Source organism: Monodelphis domestica, chromosome 2 (assembly GCF_027887165.1).
Source record: "Monodelphis domestica isolate mMonDom1 chromosome 2, mMonDom1.pri, whole genome shotgun sequence".
Classification (NCBI taxonomy): domain Eukaryota; kingdom Metazoa; phylum Chordata; class Mammalia; order Didelphimorphia; family Didelphidae; genus Monodelphis; species Monodelphis domestica.
The window spans coordinates 543,643,832-543,665,621 of record NC_077228.1 but is presented as its reverse complement, the minus strand read 5'-3'; the positions used below and the strand labels follow the sequence as shown (position 1 = coordinate 543,665,621).

The window sequence follows — 21,790 nt, the reverse complement described above, 5'->3', positions numbered from 1 at the left end:
GAGTTGGTTTCCAAAAGGTAGTGATCTCCACTCCTCAGAATCCTGCTGACAGCCATCCCACTCTGGGTGGATTTTCCCAGACCTAAGAGCCCCATTGCCCAGCCCCTTTCCTCCAATGGTACCCTGGGTCAGGACCTCAAGATTCTGCCAGCCTCTACTTGCCAAGCCCTGCTCTTCCTCATACAGAACCCCTCAACCACCTTCCAGACATTATTCCCTTCTCTGCTACTCTCTCAAACATCTCATCCCCACCTAAACTGGCTGGGACCACGTGGGGGCTTAAAACTGGCTCAAACAGGTTAATCCCCTTTAGTAAAGCAAAAGATTTTATCTGACCAAGCCTGACATCAGTGGCAGCTGCAGCCTTTTCTAGTTGAGTGGGAGGCAGGTTTGTCCTAGTGTCTATTTTAAATTCCTCTAAGAAGCTTAAAAAGTACAAGTGAGGCTACTCTTCATGGTGTATATAACATAAGAACCAAAACTAAGATTATGATACTTGAGTTCCATACTTTATTAGAATTTATTTGGATGGGTAGAGTTAGAGAACTAATGAGAAGTCTTTTACATATGTGGGTGCTCTCTACATGACTCCCTTTGCCACCCTCTTTATCAGTTCCTCCAGAAAGAGCTCCTACTTCCTTGTCTTCAACATTTTTCTCTCTCCCTTTCAGGCCCTCTCAATCACATCCTATTGAAACTCAGTCACATAACCCAGATGTCACTAGATGATGTCACTAATATCAGAGGAATGCAGGTAAGACACCATGTGTGATTCAGGGAGAGGGTTCCCTTTACAGAACTGGGCATCTTATTTTAAAGCAAATGACAACTCCTTGTTTTCCCTTTTAACTTTGCTTGTATAGGTTTTGTTTGTACAGTTTTGAAATGAAGAGAACAAAAATTATCCATGATGTACCTCATATTATCTATTTCTTATTTAATCATAATTTCTTCCCTTATCAACGAATTGAATTAAAAGGTAAACCATTCTATGCTCCCTTAATTTGATTATGGCATCATAATTTAGGTGTAAAGCATATTACTATTTGGACCTATTCTGAGTAGTTTATGACATACTAGTGAATTTTCTGATTTTGAACAAGAGCTCTGTGTAAAAGTCTGAGGTTTTATCTGATGTAGAGCAAGAGTGTATCTCCATGTCAATGGCTTTCCACATGGATTGCACTCAAAACAATTCTCACCAGAGTGGATTTAGTGATGTATAGTAACTCTGGGCATTAGTGTGGATGTCTTTCAAAACTGCTTTTATTCATAAAGCTTCTCCCCAGTATGGATTCTCTGATGTACAGCAAGTTCTGATCTCTGACTGAATGTCTTTACACATTGCTTGCATGTATAAGATTTATCCCCAGTGTGGGTTTTTTGATGTTTAACAAGATGAGATCTCTGAACGAATGTCTTCCCACACTGCTTACATTCATAAGGTTTCTCTCCGGTGTGTATTCTCTTATGTTGAAGAAGACTAGAGCTCTGAGTGAATGTCTTTCCACAATGTTTGCATTCATAAGGTTTGTACCCAGTGTGGATTTTCTGATGTACAGCAAGTTCAGATCTCTGACTAAATGTCTTTCCACATTGCTTACATGTATAAGATTTATCCCCAGTGTGGATTTTTTGATGTTTAACAAGATGGGATCTCTGACTGAATGTTTTTACACATTGCTTGCATTCATAAGGTCTCTCTCCAGTGTGAATTCTCTTGTGCTGAACAAGACTAGAGCTCTGGGTGAATGTCTTTCCACAATGATCGCATTCATAAGGTTTGTCCCCAGTGTGGATTCTCTGATGTACAGCAAGATGGGATCTCTCACTGAATGTCTTCCCACATTGCTTGCATTCATGAGGCTTCTTCCCAGTATGGATTCTGTGATGTATAGCAAGACTGGCACTATAACTGAATGTCTTTCCACATTGTTTGCATTCATAAGGTTTCTCCCCAGTGTGGATTCTCTGATGTACAGCAAGTTTGGAGCTCTGACTGAATGTCTTTCCACATTGTTTGCATTTGTAAGGATACTCCCCAGTGTGGGTTCTCTGATGATCAGCAAGATTGGAGCTATGAATGAATGTCTTTCCACATTGCTTGCATTCATAAGGTTTCTCTCCAGTGTGAATTCTCTTATGCTGAGCAAGACTAGAGCTCTGGGCGAATGTCTTTCCACAATGACTGCATCCATAAGGTTTTTCACCAGTGTGGATTCTCTGATGTACAGCAAGATGGAATCTCTCACTGAATGTCTTTCCACATTGCTTGCATTCATAAGGTTTCTCACCAGTGTGGATTCTCTGATGTTTAACATGATGGGATCTCTGACTGAATGTCTTTCCACATTGTTTGCATTCATAAGGTTTTTCTCCAGTGTGAATTCTCTTATGCTGAGCAAGACTAGAACTCTGGCTGAATGTCTTTCCACATTGCTTGCATTCATAAGGTTTCTCTCCAGTGTGGATTCTCTGATGTACAACAAGACTGGAGTTCTCAGTGAATGTCTTTCCACACTGCTTGCATTCATAAGGTTTCTCCCCAGTGTGGATCCTCTGATGTATAGCAAGACTGGATCTCTCATTGAATGTCTTTCCACATTGTTTGCATTCATAAGGTTTCTCTCCAGTGTGGATTCTCTGGTGCTGAGTAAGATCAGAGCTCTGTCTGAATGTCTTTCCACATTGCTTGCATTCATAAGGTTTCTCCCCAGTGTGAATTCTCTGATGTCGAGCAAGGTTGGAGCTCCATCTGAATATCTTTCCACAATGATTGCATTTATATGGTTTCTCCCCAGTGTGTATTCTCTGATGTATAGTCAGACTGGAGCTCCTACTGAATGTCTTTCCACAATGCTTACATTCATAAAGTTTCTCCCCACTGTGGATTCTCTGAGATATACCGCATTTGTGTCTCTTTTTGAATGTCTTTCCAAATTTCTTCCATTCACCAGACTTTTTCTCAGAGTTCATTTTTTGATGCCCTGTATGGGATGAATTTTGAGATTTAACACAGAATTCTCTCCAAGTTGTGTTATGTGGAATATCACTCATGAGTCTTTGCTGGTCCATTTCTTCCACTGAAGGAATCATCTCTGTTGGAGTTGCCTCCATTTCCGGTCTGATCTCTCCTTCTAAAAGAAACAAACAGTAAAACATACCTGCATAGTCACATATGCACACAAATAACCATATCTCCTTTCCTCCACTGTCAGAAGATAAACTGCTTTATACCCTAATTCTCCAGGTAAAAAGAAAAGTCTTCCAACTAAAATGGACACAACCCATCCTTTGAAAATGCCATTACCTCAAAGCTATATAAAAATGTAACTAAAAAAGAGCCTCCCATAACATCTCGTCTTGGCTTCATAACAAACATGATTTTGGCCAGGCTGTCATTATTACATTCCTATCTCAGACCATGACTTCAGAATTGTGGTGGAGAGTCTTGTCCCAAAGTCTGGCAGCTAAAACCAAATCTTGTGACTGGGCATGCTCTATCCACAGTACTAGCCAATTCATTTTCAATCTTTCTTTTTTGCTTTCATTTTCATTGTCTGCACATTCAATACTATCTTTACAGGTATTGTAAGGGGTTAAAATTAAAGGGTTGGAGTAAATTATTTAAGAATATGGTCTCCAAGAATTATTGCTCAATTTTAAAAGAATTTTCATTGTAAATTACTATTTTAAAAGGGAGAAAGAATGAAAGTAAGAAAATCAAAATGCTGATATTTACTAAGGCTCAGTCCAAAACAGGCAAGTCTTAAGAGGCCCCATCAAAGGGGGCCCAGCAGTAAATTAAAACAAGGGTTTTAGCCACGAGGCCTCCTCCAAGAGGAGGGGTCTTTCTGGAGGCTAGTTCTTCCAGGAAATTAGGGAAGAAATTATCCTTTTCACTCACCCATATGGTAGTTCAAAGGGAGAGAATTACGAACAGTCTCACCATGTCCAGGTCTCAGGTCCTGTTTGCAGATCCTTTCATCAGAATGAAGAACCTCCCTCACAGGAAGTTGTAACTCCTTTTAATGATGCTTCTTTGAGTCACTCCCTGTGCCTTCCTCACTTTTATGTGGACCGATCATATTCTAGTTTTGCTTAGGACTGCCAAGGGAGCAGTTGCCTGCTTTCACACACGTGGGTCACAGACCTACCCCACTTTAGGATAAATAGGATATATGAACTTCTGGTAATTAAATCTAGAAATGAGCAGGGGAAGAGTTAATTCCATCTTCACAGTATGAAAACACTGGGTGTATGTACATTAAATTTTCCTATTATTTCATGATCTAGCTTATCTATAAGAATTAGGTTATTTCCTTCATGATTCCTTTCAACTTTATTTTGTTGTTGTTGCAGTATCTGAGATCAGAGAAAGAAAATCCACCCTCTTTTTTGCATTTACCCAAGGCATAAAAGATTTTGTTCTGTTCCCTACTTCTTGAGAAAAACCACTACTTTTCTCTGTCTCTGTTCACTTAACATCAAGTACTTCTACTGAATACAATTTTTAAAAAGACATGGAATTTCTCATGTTTCAAAATGTCTCATATTGAACTTTGGTCCAGCATCCTTTTGTAAGGAAATGGGCTGCAGGTTCCATTATTTGTCCTATTGCACCCTCCCCATTTAGTGGTACCTAAGCCCTTTGGAGATTGAGGGGACTTGAGCTATAAATTAGTTACTGTCACCTTAAGCAGTAAATAATGGCCCAATTTTGTTATAACTTTTTCTTCTTGGAGAGCAAGTATTTCAAAATAAAGATTTTGCTCCCTGCAGTGCTTCCAAGTGATTCAAACCTGGAATATGAGACTTTTCAGGTATTTTTATGATGACATCAAACTCTGACTACTTCTGACTAAATGGAATGTATTCTTTTAGTTTCTCAAATTGACATTAAATTATTTCCAAGCTTCCAGGAAGATTGGCCATTCATGCTCACAGACAAGCACAGACTCTCCTTGTCTGCCATTATACGTAAATAGTTGTCTCATTCCTGTAATTGCACCTCATAAAGTTTATAACCACATGATTGAGATGTTATTTTAGTTTATATTCTTGTAGGAGAGGGCTTTGCAAGCCCTGGTCAGTAGAAATTCAGAGTAGAGCCTGTAATGAAACCCTCATTGACAACGACATTTTTCCAAACAGTTATTCACTAGCAACTCACTGCAATGTTATGATTGTTTTCTTGTTCTTCAGGCTGGGGGCTTCTTTTTTATTTTTTTTGTGAAATTTATTTTAAAATATTCTTCAATGGTACAGGATTCATTTTCTCTCCACCCCCTCCTCCCTCCTGGAGCCGACAAGCAATTTCACTGGGTTATACGTGTGTTATTCCTTGATGCCTATTTATGAGCTGGAATGGTAAACAGTTGATGTTCAAAATATGTTGCTTACAAGCTTTCCCTAAGAACTTAACATGACAACAAAGAGACTCTATTTTGAGGAAATACTCAGAAGAATTTGGGAATCCAGTGTTTATTTGTATATGGTTTATCATAAGACATTTTAAAGAAGCGAAGCTTCATGATGGAGGCAGTAACTGTTGTGAGAACTTGTCTGAGGCCCTATCCACTCCCATTACTTCTTAATAAAATCCCACTTGTTGATATCTTCATCTTCTTTGATATCAAAATCTTCATCCACAGAAGCTGATGCCTTCTGCACTAGGGATCTGGCTTCCTCTTCACTGCAACAGAAAGGGTTATCACTTTTCTCCACACTGACACATTTTATACCTCCTTGATCAGCAAATCTTTCCAACATTTATGGGTAGATTTGATAACTTGATGAGCAAAATCCTTGTCTTTAAACTCTCCATTCAAAGCAAACCTGGCTTCCCATCTGGCACTTTGTAAAATCAGAACCAGTCAACTGTCTCCTTGAGGTAATTTGGTTTATACCTCCACACATCATCAATACTAGGAATGTTGGAAGCTTATGGGACATCCATGCTAATAGCAATGAACTTCCAGTCTGTCTCATCCCCACTAATAAGAGCCAAAATCCCAAGAATCTCCACTTGGATCACATTGCCAGGAGCATGAACCTTGGAGCCTATTTTATAAACATCGAGAGGATCATTATCACCATGGCAGTTGGTGCAGGAGTCTACATGATGAGGGTCTTCTGAAGTCTGAGGAAGGGCCCCATAATTCCATATATAACCCTTGAGAGGGAAGATATTGGTCACATGACGTAGCTTGCCTTTCTTTATATCCTGTTTAATGGGAATCAATGGCTCCTTGGTGTCAATCTCCATTTTAGCATTTGTCCAACGAGGTACTTCTATCACCATATTAAATACTTCCTCATGCTCACTGGTCCAAGCTTTCTTTATAGGAATGCAATTTTCCTATTTAGATTCAGGCTTCAGAGGAATGTTATGAAAGGGCGAGATATAGTGAATAGCTACATTCTTGAAGTAGAGGCGGTATTGGTGGGAGTGCCGGCTGCCCCATTCTTCCATGTGGCGGCATTGGCAGCTTAGTAACGGCAATGTACACCTGGCCCAGGCCTTGATCTTGGAGCCAGCATGAGGCACGTGGAGGAAATGTATTCTTTCCTCTGTTTCCTTATTTCCTTATTGCATTAAATGCATTTCTATTCCCCAGCACACATTTTACCCTGGATCATCACAGAGGGAGATTCAGGATCTTTTGCTTCTTTTTAAACCATCTCCTTGTTGGGATCCTAGATTGTGAGCTCCAGGACGGCCCAGACTGGGGCTGTCCTTCCTTTGTATCCTCATGGCTTAGCACTGTTTCTAGAACTTATTTTATATTTTATCTATGCTTACTGGCTGTGCCCAGGGCTTTTGTCAGGTCTGAGTTCAACCAGGACCCTTGCATTCTGGTGTCTCTCCTGGAAGGCAAATGCATGCTCTGGCCTCAGCCCTGTTTCTGTCACTTTCTGGCCCTTATTTCTCAGGAGACAACAGTAACTCTGAGAGGCTTCTTCTCTTGGCTCTCATCACCCTAAACTGAGGTGGTGTGGTCACCTGGTTGTCTAAGAACAGGACAAAGACTGAGCCCCAGAGATCAGGGCCTGGAGATGATGACTTCTGCAGAGCTTAGCCTTGCATTGCTTCCAAGGAAGGCAGCAGTCTTCACTCCTACTGATGTGCTGCAGGTCAATGGAGAGGAGGAAAAGCAGGAAACCAGATGCCTGGCTCCACTCTACATTGAGGCTCCCTGATCTCAGCTGGGTCCTCACCACAGAAAGGCAATCCTGTGAAATCTCCCTCATGGACTCCCTCTGCCACCCACCACAGCAGCCTTCCAAAAATTTCCTTAGTCTCCAACCTCTGGTCGATTCTGCTGGAAACTCCTAAACTCCTAAACTAGGTTTGAGTGTCATTGTTCTGGAGTAGTCTGAAGCCCCAGACCCATGGACCTTGAGGGATTGGCTTTCATCCTGTCATCCTGCCTGCTCCTTCCTCCCTGACACCTCCCTGAGCCTTGGGGACTGTTCTCTCTCTTAGGGAGTCTCTGCCTCTTCTTCTGGGGAACTCAACAATCCTCATTGGCCCAATACTGTCTCTCAGCCAATCCATTTGTCCTGACAATGACAGAAGGGTGCAAGCAGGGCCTGTGGGAGGCTAATGGGGTCTCCTGGAGGAGAGTCTCTATAGCATTTAGTGTAGGGGACAGGAGGGGGAGAAGGTCAGGGAACCAGTCTGGAACCAGTACATTTGGCTCTGCTGCATTTTTGTAGAAAAGGTTGAATTCAGTCAATAGTTTTTTGTATTATTTGGCAGCTAGAAAGAAAATGTAAAGGGACTTGAGCTGAGAGGCAGGAAGGCCTCAGTTTAAATCTGGCCTCAAAAGCTTCTATATGTGTGCCTCAGATCAAGTCACTTAATTGATTTTTTATTTCCTCAACTGTAAAATGGTTAGGATAATTGTGTCACCAAATTTGGAAGATGAAGGTGAGGAAGAAGAGCCATAATGTTTCAGAGAGAACCCTTGGCAGAGCACCTGAACAAGAGCAGGTCGTTATTAAGGCTTCTTCCCTTCCCTCCCTTTCTCACCAAGCTCTGCTGCAGGCTTAGGACAATAGGAAGGAAGACTAAGGACAACCCTGCTCTGCTGGAGACACCCAGGAGGTATGAACTAGAGAACGATATCCCAAATAGTAGATCCACTCTAGAGAGGAAGAGGGTGGGTGGAAAACCTTCCCTAATAGTTTTCCCAGATGGGTTTGGAAGACACAATTCAATGCCAGGGAGAGGAGAGACGGAACCAACTCTCAGATTACTTCAACCTCTGAGATTCTCCCACATGGATTTGATCTCTGACTTCAGGAGCACCAAAGGGAACCCAGAAGGTCCCATTACACAGTACAAAGACCTTTACAGGAGAAGCAGGCAGCAGGAGGGCCCTGGCTCTGGGACTTGGCATACCAGCCCTTGTTCCTTCCTTATGCCTGAAAACTGCTCCCCACCCTGCTTCCTGCTGAGGGCGACATTCCCTTGGATGGCAGACTGGGGCAGCAGGGAGAGGCTCCTTACCCACAGAGAGCAGGTTCTGGGCATTCTCCAGCATCACTTCTTTGTACAGCTTCTTCTGGGGAGGCGACAAGAGGCGCCACTCCTCCCTCGTGAAGTCCACAGCCACATCCTGGAATGTCACCACCTCCTAGAGCAGCCCAAGTCAGAGCAGAGGGCTGAAAGCTACATCAGAATGAGGAGCCCACCTTGCAGAGAGCGCCACACTCATGCTGTCTGACATGGTTGTGCATGGGTGCCAGAGTTGCAAAGCGACTTTCTGGGAAGATGAAGGCACCCACTCAGCACCCCCCTCTGTGTGATTTCTTTTACTAACATCCTTTGCTATTGAATTATTGTTCTCTCCCTAGTTCTAGGAAAATAATATAAGAGCAAATACTTACAGGGTTAATACACATGTTCCGCTTTTATTCCCCTAGAATAATACCCTAACGATCATATTCACAGAGTTAAAACCTAAAGAGCTCCATGTATCCACTACCCCCTCCTTTCTCTCTCAGCAGAGGCACATTCAGATCGCAAGCCAAACACACAAGCACATCAATCACTGCAACACACTTCACTGATCCCCAGAACCCTTAGAGCCTTCCCTCCCAGAGGGCCTCCCTCCAGCAAGGCCCCAAAGAGCATGTTTGGACACAGCTGCTGAGGGGTCTCCTCAGCCAGACTATGAGGGGCCTGGAGGGCAGGCCAGAAGAGAGAAGAAAGACCCAATCCTCAGGCAACAAAGAAGTCAGTGGTCATTCTCAGCTCTCACTTGTGACCAGGGAGAAATCCAGCATGGCAGGTGGCTCTGGGGGTCTGAGCTGCCCAAGGGCCAAAGAATCCCTCCCAAACCCTGAGAAGAGAGCCAGGAAGGGCTGTTCCTCCTGCCTTGGACGTGGGAACAGAACTGGCCCAGCAGGAAGGAGGCAGCAGCTTCCCAGCCATCTTGTGGCAGAGCCAGGGAAGGGCCTCCCTGGCTGATGGGGCTGGAATGCACTTACCGGGGCTCGGAGTCTGTCCCTCTCCAAGGCCATCCCTGGGACTCCAGGCTCCCTGTAGAGGCAACAAAGTAGCCCCAGTGAGTCCAACTTTTCTCCATCTTTTCCTATCCTTTTCTCCCTCAGGATTCTGCCCCCCCCCCAAGTCTTCCCACCACTTCATGACTCCCAGAATGGGGCTCCAGCCAAAGCTCTTCCTGACAGGCCTCCCTTGGCCCAGGGAATGTCTGATTTCTCTGCCCTTCTGAGCAGCAGGAGATGGCCTGGAGCCCCCAGGGCACTCCCTCCCCTCTTTCCCCCAGTGTAGAAAAGCCCATCTTCCTCTCTGCCTTTGGGCTCACTCTCTGGGCCAATGGCTCTTGGTGGAACCTGAGAAGAAAGCTGCCCTGATCTCCCTCCCAGCTCAGGATCTGGCTCAGCCCCATCCCTCCTGGGGCCAGGCCCTGAGCCTCTGTACCCTAAGCTGGAGAAGGACAAGGGACCCAGAGGGGAGAGGTTTCCCTCCTCTTCCCAGGCCTGAGGCTGCCCTACAGAGTTCTATACCAGAGGAGGGGCCATAGGAGTTACCAAGGGCCAGGCCTGCCCTCAGGGGAGAGCCTGCTACCACCGGGGGGGAGTGGAGAGGGTAGCTTGGGAACAGAAGAGGGTTTGAAGGGGCAAATGAATCACCTCCTTCTCTTCTTTGGACCTCCTCCCTTCTCCCATCCTCCCATACCCCAAAAGGCAGCAGAGTCTTGGGGTCCCCCATGCAAAAGGGGACAGGGTGAAGTAACTCCTGTAGAAAACAACAAGAAATGTTGGAAGAGAGGGTCTGTTTCATGGGGTGAAGAAGGGAAATGGAAATAATACTGCACAGAGAACCTACTGCACCAGGTTCCAAACCAGGGCACAAGACAACTTTGGGACCCTGGGGCCCTGTCTGAGCCAATGGCAGAGCACCCCAGGCCTACTTCTTGAAGTTCCAAGCCCTGGCACAAACCTGCAGGGAAGCCCCTAGTCCCAGGACAAAGTAGCTCACAGGGCTCTGAATCCTGCAGCCATCAGCAATTCCTAGGGGAGCGTGAATCATCAGCTTCCAGAGCTCTCAGCACACAGGCCAGCATACCAGCATGAAAGTAGTGAAAGTTGCAGAAAACTCAGAAGTAGAGCTGAGGATGACAGCAGAGAAAAACTAAAGTTTAAGAGAGTTCCTCCCCTATGCTGAAAATACAGCCCACCTTTGAGGTAAAAGGAAAAGGAGGGGAAAGGCAGGGAAATGAGCAAACAGCAAAAGAAACACCTAACCAGAGAAAATTATGGAGATAAAGAACAAGACCCAGTCTGAGAAAAGGATAGTGAGATCAAACAGCAACATATAAAACTTCAGAAAAATGGGAAATGGTCTCAAGGACTTTGAGGAGGCTCAAAAAGGAATTTTAAAAAATCAAATAAGAGAAGTCAAAGAAAACTGGGGAAAAGAAATGAGAGTAATGCAAAAAGGAAATAACATCTTAAGGGCAGAATTAGTCAAATGGAAAAAGAGACCCGAAAATCCAATGAAGAAAAGAGTTCCATAAAATTGAATCGACCAAATGGAAAACGAGGTTCAAAAGGTCAATAGGAGAAAATCATCCATTAAAAATTAGAATTGACAAAAAAGAAGATAATGACTTCATAATACAACAAGAAACAATCAAACAAAAATATAAGAATAAAAAAACAGATGAAAATATGAAGTATCTCACAGTAAAAACAACTCACCTGGAAAATAGGTGCAGGAGAGACTATCTAAAAATTATTGGACTATCTGAAATTCATGATCAAAGAAAAAGCCTAGATGATGATAGTACAAAAAATTATCAAAGGAAACTGCATTGATATTCTTGAACAAGAGGGTAAAATAGAAATTGAAAGAATCTACAGACAATCTCCTGCAATAAATCCCCAAATGATAACTCCCAAGAATTTTATAGCCAAATTGAAGAGTTTCCAGGCCAAGGAGAAAATACTTGAAGCAGCCAGAAAGAAACAATTCAAATATCATGGATCCATAGGCAGATTTACACAGGATTGGGCAGCTTCTATATTAAAGGATAGGAAGGCTTGGAGTATGATATTCTCTAAGGAAAAGGAACTAGGTTTAAAAACCAAGATTCACCTACACATCAAAACTGCCTATGTTCTTTCGGGGGGGGGGGGGGAATGGTCATTTAACAAAATAGAATTCCAAGCAGTTCTGATGAAAAGACCACATCTAAACAGAAAATTTAGTGTCCAAATATAAGATTCAAGAGAGGCATAAAAAATAAATTGAAGGATTTCATTAATGACAAATCATGACGGTATTAAATATGTATTCAAAACCTGATGTCAATGAGCAAAGTGTTCATGGATCAGACATATCTGTATATAGTTCTAATATTTCACATGATTGATTTTACTGCATCCCTCTAATTTGTTAAAAGTTGGCTTGGACTAAAACTTAAAATTTCTTTTAGCACTCCAAAAGCTGCACCTGAACATCTAAATAAATTTTAGCCAGGGTTTCCAGGAAGAAGAAGCTTTGACTTGTGTCAGGAAGGACTTTCAAATGAGTTTCTTTCCTGGCCATCTGGCTGAACAATTGTGTTACCATCTGTTCATTATCTTTGTCATTGGACTTGAAATCTGATATAAAAACCTTTGCTGCTTCCTTTGTTCAATGGATACCCCAAACACCCCCAATGCTATAAAAGGTATAATAAATTCGTGTGAATGAAGAAATTTGGGCACAGACAAAAGACATGATCTGCAGAGCAAAGAGGAAGAAATCACATGGAACACAGATCATTAGGGGAGGTGAGAGAGAGAGAGTTCCATGGAAGTTTGAAGGAGGGACAATTGGACCCCTCCCCCCAGCTGCCTGGACTTCATTCTTCTTCTGCTTTAAGGTGGTTTGAGGACAGACCACTTCATCTCCTCTCTGGCCATTACCTTACTACTTCTACTGTGAAGGAATAGTTAGTCTTGCTCAGAAAAGACCTTGGCAGAGTTGTTGCCATCTTCCCTCTGAGAAAGATATTTCATTTCCTTTTTTTGAAGAGACTTATTTCAAAGTCTTCAACCAATATTACTATTTAAAATATAGGGAAACCTTCTTCCCTCTTCCCAATCTCATCCTTATTTCCTTCTCCCCAAAAGAATAAAAGATCCTTTAGCTGAAGAATTTAGTTTGAAGGATTATTGTTATTAAAAAGAGAAATTTAGCTTACCATCTGTGATGAAAACCCCATTAGGTTGCTTGGAGGAAGGAAGAAACAGAAAGTAGAGAATGGAGGGGGCTCAAGATTCAGCTTTTTTCATTTAACTACTTCCTGGTGTAACTTCTTTTGATTTCCCAATTATATCTCACCAATTTCCCTCTCTAGTACAATTTGGCACCCCAGGAAAGACCTGCACCCACCCCAGGCTATTGGATATAGATCAAACAGGGAAGGAATAAGTAGGAATGAAAACAGAAAATGATTTTGCAAATACTATTTTGGACATCAGTGCTTGCAATTATTGCATTTTATTGGGTATATAACATTATATATAATACCATGACAGGACTTGTAATGAATACTATAGGTCTTATAGCCAACTCAACCACATTCATGACATTGAGGCCTTTTACTGATAACACAGTTGTGTGGCAAATGGTCACACAATTTTTTGTATTTACCATGGCAGCCATTCAAACCTTTGCCTATATCAGAAAAATTCTCGAGTTTTTTACACCTAAGAAGGCAGCTCAGATTTTAATGCTGGATGACACCTTGGAGCAACTAGTTAAAAAGATGTGTGCTGAATACTTAGAAAAACAGAGAAAAGGACAGATCAAGGAAGAGAAAAGAAAAAAAAAGACAAAAAGTAGTGCAGATGCAGAGAATAAGAACAAAGATAAGAAAACAAAAGACCAAGATAAGAATGGGGTAGAGGGAAAAGATAAGAATGATACAGAAACCCAGAAAATTCTACCATTAAGAGACAGATACAGTTGGTGCTATTCAATCAAAGGTACACAAACTGTTTTCGACCCAGGAATTGGACTCTATCAAATGCGGATTCCCAAATTTTCTCTCTGAGTCATATAGGGCCCTTAAACAGCTGAAAAGAACCTTCAAGATATTTGAACCCAATTTGAAGATATAGACCTTCTTTTATCTGAAGTATTTAGCCCTCATGAGCATAGGCAGTTTGTAGATAAAACCAGACAAGACACTTCCCTGACAAGTTGGCCTACAGTAGAGGTAAGGGATGATTTCGGTTTTACAAACCCAACAAGCTTGGAATACCTTAGGAAATGCAGGGAAGATTTCCTGCGGGAAATAAAGTCATTTTGTTCTAAGCCCATTGCTTGGAGCAAATTTGACCAGTTGAATCAAGAAAAAAGAATAACATATGGCAACATTTATTAATAGATTGGCTGAACCGAGATTCACTAGAATCTGTGCCTCATGTCAGGAGACAATCCCTGAGAGGTTATAACTCCCATCTGAAAAACTTTTTCAGGAATTATTTTCCCAAGCATGATAGTATAACAATTAATGAACTTAGAGATGCTGCTACATACCTATATGAAAATCATAAGGAACAAGAATGAGAAAAACAAGAGTTAAAACAAAAATTATAGAACACCAAGGAATCTCTTAAGAAAAATAATTGAAGAAATTTAACATCTGCAAACAATTAAAACATACTCTAGACCCTCATACCAGCAACAGAGACATTATACAGAGATTAAAAAATGGTTTTTTTTTATGCCATAGAGTGGGCCACATAGTGAAAGATTGCTATTTAAAGAAAAAGTATGAACAAAATAAAAACAACAAAACTAAGGGAAGAACATATTATAGATGAAAAACTAACAGATGCTGTGAGCACTGTAATCTTAAGGATAAAGAAATTCCAGGCCTTGGAAGCATGAAACTGGCTATAAAGACAGGGACAAAGCCTAAATATTCAGAGGTTGTGACAAAGGGAAGGCATTCATCCTGAAGCCAGGATTTTTAAATACTTGAAAATAAGAAAGGGCATGGGAGAAAGGAACGGTAGAGTGTGATACTTAATAAGGTACTTACAGGAGTGAAACCTAAAGATAAAGAGGGAAAAGAAATTATATGGGTGGTACCTAAAAATGAATTTATAGGGTTGATGAGAATTTATGATGAAGAATAAAATCAAAACATAGGTGAAAAGCAGAGACAAATTAAGGAGATAGAACAAGAGATCAAATATATGATAGCAGAGATGAAAAAATATATTGGAGATTCATACAGAAGATGCATATGAACCAGTCAATAGAAATGCAAAGAACAGATCAAAACATATCTAGAAAATTTCTTTGAGTGCAGAATGGGTTCAGGGATTGAAAAGGGGAGAAAGAAAATTCATAGACTTATATAAACAAAATCATAAGTTGATGAAAGAAACAAAGAAACAAAATTTCAATTTCCGGCATGTGAATACACAGACTAAGGTTACTATTGCAGATATATCTTTAGGAGCTAGATGCAATGTAAATAATCTCACAGACATAGATAAACCCCCACTTGGACTAATTAGAAATTCAAAAAGCTGTTTCATGCAGACTTCCTTAGAGAAAATATCTAACTTGAATCCAGAAGCAGAAATTTTTTACCATATACAATACAACTTAGAAATTTCAAATCTAAAGGGTAATGGAGCTAAAAATACAGTTGATATTGACAACCATATTCAAAATATTGAAAATGTAACATCAGTTAGATTTGAAACCATAAATGGAATGCAGGGCACAACAATTGCCATGATGGCCACGGGTTCAAGAAACTTCCATGAAGTCAACATTCTGAATGGAGGGGGGAGGTTTGATCAAGTCAAAGTATATGAACTAACATATAGCTTTGGTTTAAATTCATATTCCAAAAAACAGGAAGACACTACAGACTCAAGTGTAAATAAAGATGTCAGGAAATGAATTAAATCAAGAAATTTTAATTGGTCCAACCATACAAACAGCAGAGGTCAGAAGTATAGTGCAAAGTTACAACATAACAATTAGTTCTTCATATCCACCCAGCTTTCCCTATAAATATTACAGCATGCAATTAAAAAAATAAAAAAGAACAAAATTAAAACCCCCAATTAAAGACTAAATTGGAAATCCAAAAAAATCAAAGGATAAATTACTAAAACTGAAAGTAAAGGAACTAGTGAACTATTCATAAGACTAGGATTCAGTTTTATGAAAAAAAAATAGAGCATTGATTAATTTAATTAAAAAGTAGAGAATCAAATTACCAGTATCAAAAATGAAAAGGCAACTTTACCTCTAGTGAAGATGAAATTAAAGCAATCCTTGGGGGCTATTTGGCCCAGTTATATGGCACTAAATCTGAAAATCTAGATCAAAGAATGAACATTTACAAAAATAAAAATTTCCCAGATGAACAAAATAGGAAACAGAATACTTAAATAATCCTATCTGTGAATTTTAGATTTACTCCACCCTGCTTAGTCTAACAAAACAGGAATGTCTACACCCCTACTTAAGGATTAAGTATTGAGTAGGATGGCCTATGACAGACATGTGCTAGCAAATGACAAATCAGAAACAACTGACAGACCTCTGGGCTGTCCTAAGACAAGCTTAAGCTACCATTGGTATATGTGAGACGCAGGAAGTGATGTAAAAGAATGGTCTATATATTTCATGTCACTTCCTCTCTCGGCCTATTTGCGTGGAGAGGTGGCTGGTGCCAGCGTGCTGAGTGTCTTGGTGTCTTGGCATGGTGGCAGTTATTGTCCAGGTTTGGCAGTGAGTGTCCTTGATACAGTACTGGGGGAAGCTTAATAACCTAGTTCAGATGAGGTGTCTTCTCTGAGTTCTCTCGGAGTTTAGGCTGATTTCTTTCTCCTTTACCTTCCAAAACACTATCCTCTTAGGAAGCCTCTAATTTTCTGAATAGATCTTGTGGGGGAGGTCTTTGAAACTCCCCCCTGGCACAGGCTAGGCCAGAGAAATCCTATACCCTTTCCCTCTCTCTCTTCTTCTTAATTCCTCCCCTCTATATTAATTAAACCACAATAAAATTTCCAAACTGACTTGGGTATTTTATTTGGGATTTCCCCTGGTGACCAATTAAATTCAGATTAAGTCACAACCCTAAAATTTACCTTTACATATTTCAGAAAAAAGAAATTGCACAAGCCATCAAAGAACTACCTAAGAAAAAATTCACAGGATTCATGGATTCACAAATAGATTCTATCAAAAATTTAAAGAACAATGAATGTCAGTAGTATATAAACTATTTGGCAAAATAGGCAAGGAAGGAGTCCTACCAAACTTTTTTTTTTTATAAAAATAGGATGCTATTTGAAAGCAAAAACAGAGAAAATTATAGTCCAATTTCCTTAACAAAAGTTGATGCAAAAATCTTAAATAAAATACTACCAAGGACACTATAGCAATATGTCACAAGCATTATTCACTATGACCAGGTGAGATTCATACCAGGAATTACAGGCTGATTTGAGTTTAAGAAAACCATCAGCATAATGGACCTGATCAATAATCAAACTAACAGAAATCACACAATTATCTCAATAGATGCAGAAAGAGCCTTTGACAAAACAAAACACGATTCTTATTAAAAACACCAGCAAGCAGAGGTATAAAAGGACATGTGAAGACTGGATTTAGCTATCTCCTGATTGTAACAATGAAGGTACTTAGCTCTTACTTTATAGTGAAGCTAGAATTATAAGCTACAATCTATTTTTAGATTTTAAATACAAAAGAGGTTTTAAGTAACTACAAAAGGTGAATTAATCACAAAAAGGAGTTAAGTAACTATAAAAGGTGAATTTAACAAAAGAGGTGTTAAGTAACCCAAAAAAGATATAATCTAACCAAGAAGGTGAGAACTAAAGAGTGGGCAGTCCTGGAGAAAAGCGTCTGCTGTGATTGGTAGATGTGAAAATTTAGAGGTGACACAAGAGAAAAAGGTCTTTAAATAGAGGGAAAAAAAGACTGAAGTGAAACAGTCAGTCACCAGGGCTTGGAGTGAAGGATCAGTCACTCAGAGCTGAAGGGGAGATGGACATTCGTTTGGAGATTCAGGCATTGACTCGAAGGAGTGGCCAGAAAGCAGCACCCAGACTTCTTTAAGACAGTCACCATTGGTGAGAGAAAAACTGACTTAGTGACCCCACCTTTCTGGAGGCATGAAGCCTCCAGGAAAGGTCCAACTTCTTGAGACTCTCTTTCCCTGGTTGGGACTTATAAATTCTAACTGATATCAGAAGAAGCCAGAGTTCTCTCTTGTTCATTCTATTGTAAATAAACGACGATAAATTCAATTTACTTTAGCAATTCATTTGAGATTTGGAAATTAAATCCCTGGCAACCACCTAATTAATATATTATCAGTCTCAACCACAATGAATTTTAACAATTTTGGCTGACCATGTTGGTTATGACAAAATACCCTCACTCTTCTTAACAGGATTTCCTAAACTTTTCCTTTACTGTGACTATCCCTAAGCCAGCTTTTAATTGCTATTTTTTGATCAGCTGTAGAAGGTAAGTTCAAATTTTTTTCTTTTCCCTCCTTAAATTAGATAGAACACAGCTCTTTTCATCTTAGCAACAGGGCCCTAAGGTCCTAGCTGGGAGAGCTGTTTCTAAATCTCCCTTGCCTTAGGGAACAAACAACCCAATTAGCCAATCCTCACTGACAATACTGACTGGAGTGTTCTTAAGTACCTGTGAGAAAAACCTGGAGAAAGGAGCCCTGCTAGAGAGAGTGTTTGTATGAAGTTTTAGCCTTGTCTAGTTCTGACCTTTGAACACAAAAGAGTTAATTGGATTGAAACTTTTAAAAGGACCACACCCAAACACCTAAAAAATGTGGCTACAGCCAGCACACAACTTAATTAACAACTGACTTTTCAGTAAAATGACAAACATTGTTCTTTGTCTATTTCATAATCCCTGTGTATGTATGGCAATGGCTATACTCCTCACTGCTCCTTGTTGGGATTTTTATTTTTGGAGCTGTAATATTGTGTCTATTTTTCTCTAAGAGAAACTAGAAAATACCATACCTAAGCTAGAGAATTAGATAAGAGATTCAGGTCAGTCTCCCCTTGAAAAACCCATTTCCCAGTCAAACTGACCAACTGTTACTTTTACTACTCAACAAAATGTGGCACTAAATATTTGGCTTGAGTTTTTAGAAGAAAGTATGGGAGAGCTCATAGCTTTTATGAAAAGCATTAAAAGGGACTCAATAACATCCCAGAATAGGAGTGACTTATCTCTCCATACTTCCTCATTATCAGAATCCGTCCCACCCTGCTCTGGACAATATGGCTCCTAGTTCACAAACCATCCTCTCCCACACCCAATTTACTACTACCCAAAACATTTCTCCCCCCACCCATACTGACTGCTCCACCCCCTCAACCCTAAGTTCACACCCTGCCCAGGCCTCCTGCCCCAAACTCTCTGCATCCTTTCCCCCAGTTACTGACCCTTCTTCCTTTGCCCCTCCTTCCCACCCTGCCCAATTCATTTCCCATACTGCTCCTACCTCTCATCCTTCTGGCACTATGGGACAACAGCCCTGCCCCCTCAGCATGCCCAACCCTTCCCTTTCTCATACCTACCCCATTGAGATTGGAGCAAGAAGCCTAGCGAGAGAAACACAAGAAAATTCAGATAGAAGTTTATTCACTTTAAGGGAAGTTGCAACTTCCAATAACAATGGGAACTTGGTATCTATAAGACACCATACACCTTTTAGTCCTGCGGATTTAAATAAATTCAAGGAAGACCCGACCTTCCCTCGTTGGAGGAAGAGTCAATGTTAATTATAAAAAGATTGGAGAACATATTCAAAACTTTTGATCCCACTTGGATAGATGTCAAAACTTTATTAGAAAAATTTCTGACAGAGAGAAAAAGAAAGTCATCTCTTTGGCTAATCAGAAGCAAGATAAGGGAGCAAATTATTGGCCAACTGAAGATCCACATTGGAACCCCAGTGTTGAACCAGATTATACAAAACTAAATCAGGCCAGAGAGGCATTATTGACAGCTATGAGAGCATACTCGGATAGACCAGACTCGTGGTCTAAATTTGAAAGAACCAAACAAGAAATAGATGAGACCCCATTTCAGTTTATGGACAGACTTATTGATGTGGAAAACATATATATGGACTCTGATCTATCCAGAGAAAGAGATATTAGACAAATACGTAGACAATTCATTAAGAATTGTTGTTCAGTGGTAAAAGACTACTTTAAAGCTAGCTGCCTGAACTGGGACTCTATGGCCCTTGAAGAATTGAGGAGAGTAGCAGTCTACGTTTACACGGGCCATACAAAAAGACGTGAGGAAAACAGTAAATGAGTGGAAGACTTACAGAAAGAAATTGAAATGTTAAAAAGAAAACTGAAAAACCATGGAGAGACCATAATCCCTTTGCAAGAATCCACAAATAAATCAATAACATGCCTTTACTGTGGAAAAAGAGACCATGTAATGATAGTCTGTAAGAACTGGCTACGAAAAAAGAAATAATAACAACTTTAGAAACAACTATAGAAATGACTATGATAATGATCATCGAGATCTCAACGTTAGAACTGATAGAAATAACTATAATGACTATAGGAATCAACCTTTTAGAAATCACAATTATGGAAATAGAAATGGGGAAAATGACAGTGCTCAAACTGAGACAAAAGAACATACACAACAAAATACCAAACAGTACATCAAAAATGGGGCTCGTCCATGCTATACACAGGGTGAAAATTCCCCTACAGGAAACTGCCCAAGCATCTTTCTGACGGTGTGATGGGGGGACCCTGACGTTTTAATGCCAATTATCCCTGTACACACACGTAGTAAGGAACCTCATGTCACCTTAAAGGTGGGGAATTCATACTCCCATCGTAGGCCGGTCTTGGTAACCAAACCAGATGCAGAATGTGACTCTATTGGCTCTACAACAACAAGGCGGCACTCACCGACCTCCCAGAGCCATTCCTGAGGGATAGGCTCAGAGGGCAGAAGAGGCGCTTCATTGGCAGGCCAGGGAGCAGCGGGCCTGCGGGGGCAGACTGGATGCTCTTGGCCGCGCAGGCACTCAAAGGAGGCTCAGAGCCTGGAGTGCTGGAGGCCAGATGTGGGCGAGAGCCCAGGACCCCCCCACCCCCCCCCCCCCGAGTTCTCCGGAGCTGATTATTCTCTCACAGCACAGAACACGGCAGAGTCCCAGAGCTAAGGGCTGGCCCGCTGGGGAAGGGGAGGGCGACAACGTGGAAGCCAGAACTGTAGCCTCGAAAAGGCCGCCTCCTCCGAGAAGCCCTCCCCCCTCTCCCCTCCCCTCCCTTAGCGACTCGGTAAGCCCCAAACCGAGGACGGCCAAAGTAGCTGCGGAGAAATGGCCACTGGGGTCCCCCGCGGGATGGGGTGCCGGCACGGGACGGAGGGGGCTAAGTGGGATGGCAGGAGGAGAGCCTAAGATCTGCGGAGCCCCAAGGCCACAGACACCCCCAGACCTGCCCAGGGGCGTCCTCGGGCAGGGAGGCCGGGCTCCCGGAGTCTGGGGTGGGGGGAGTGTAGTATCTCGTTCGGGTGGGAAAGGAGGCCCCGGAGGGGAGCCCGCAGGCCAGCGGCCACAGGGAGGACCGGCCAGACACATCCCGGGCTCGGCTCAGACTTCGGGGCAGGAGTCGGTCCCTCCCCCAAAAGGCTCCCGGAGGAGGCCCCGCCCCCGCCTACACTGGGGTCCACACAGGCCGCTGCTCCAGCACCTCTCCCGCTCTCGCTTCCGCGGAGCCCCCTCCCACGTCGGGCCTCCGCCCCCTTCCCACCATTCCCCAAACTCGTTACCCCTCGGCTGGCAGCCGGACTCTCGCCTGGGGCTGGAGAGGGAAGCCTGGAGGGGCAGCAGGAGGTGCGGCCAGAGGTGCTCCTGACTTCCTATTTCCCAGAAGCCTCTGCGCCGCCTGCTGTCCTGGGGCTGGGCCGCCACGCCCATCCCTGCTTCAGCCCCGCCCCCTTCCCGCTGCCAAAGGTGAGGAAGTCCCTGAGGGGAGAGGAAGCCCGCCCCCTGCAGGCTCGGCCCAGCTGCGGAGGAGGGCGGAGCTCCGGCTGGGCGGGGCCCCATGTCTGTGCCCCGCCGGGGGCGCCTTGGCCGTCTGCTCTTCCACTTCTTCGCGCTGGAACCTGAGCCGGGGAACCTCCCCTGCTGTGAATGTCTTCCCCGGGCCTCCTCTTGGTCCCTTC

The 21,790-nt window shown here is 42.3% G+C and overlaps 1 protein-coding gene and 1 pseudogene across 1 annotated transcript; both read right to left on the bottom strand.

Moving 5' to 3' along the window:
• Positions 1 to 487: 487 nt before the first annotated feature.
• On the bottom strand, positions 488 to 21,544 carry LOC130453602 (zinc finger protein 345-like). Its single transcript, XM_056814548.1, has 4 exons — positions 21,395 to 21,544; positions 9,502 to 9,553; positions 8,519 to 8,645; positions 488 to 3,137 (listed from the first exon to the last, which is right to left on the bottom strand). The coding sequence occupies exons 2-4, from the start codon at positions 9,532 to 9,534 to the stop codon at positions 1,267 to 1,269; spliced, it is 2,031 nt and encodes a 676-aa protein (XP_056670526.1). The 5' UTR covers positions 9,535 to 9,553; positions 21,395 to 21,544; the 3' UTR covers positions 488 to 1,266.
• Positions 5,218 to 8,519, bottom strand: LOC130456880 (inorganic pyrophosphatase 2, mitochondrial-like; annotated as a pseudogene).
• Positions 21,545 to 21,790: the final 246 nt, after the last annotated feature.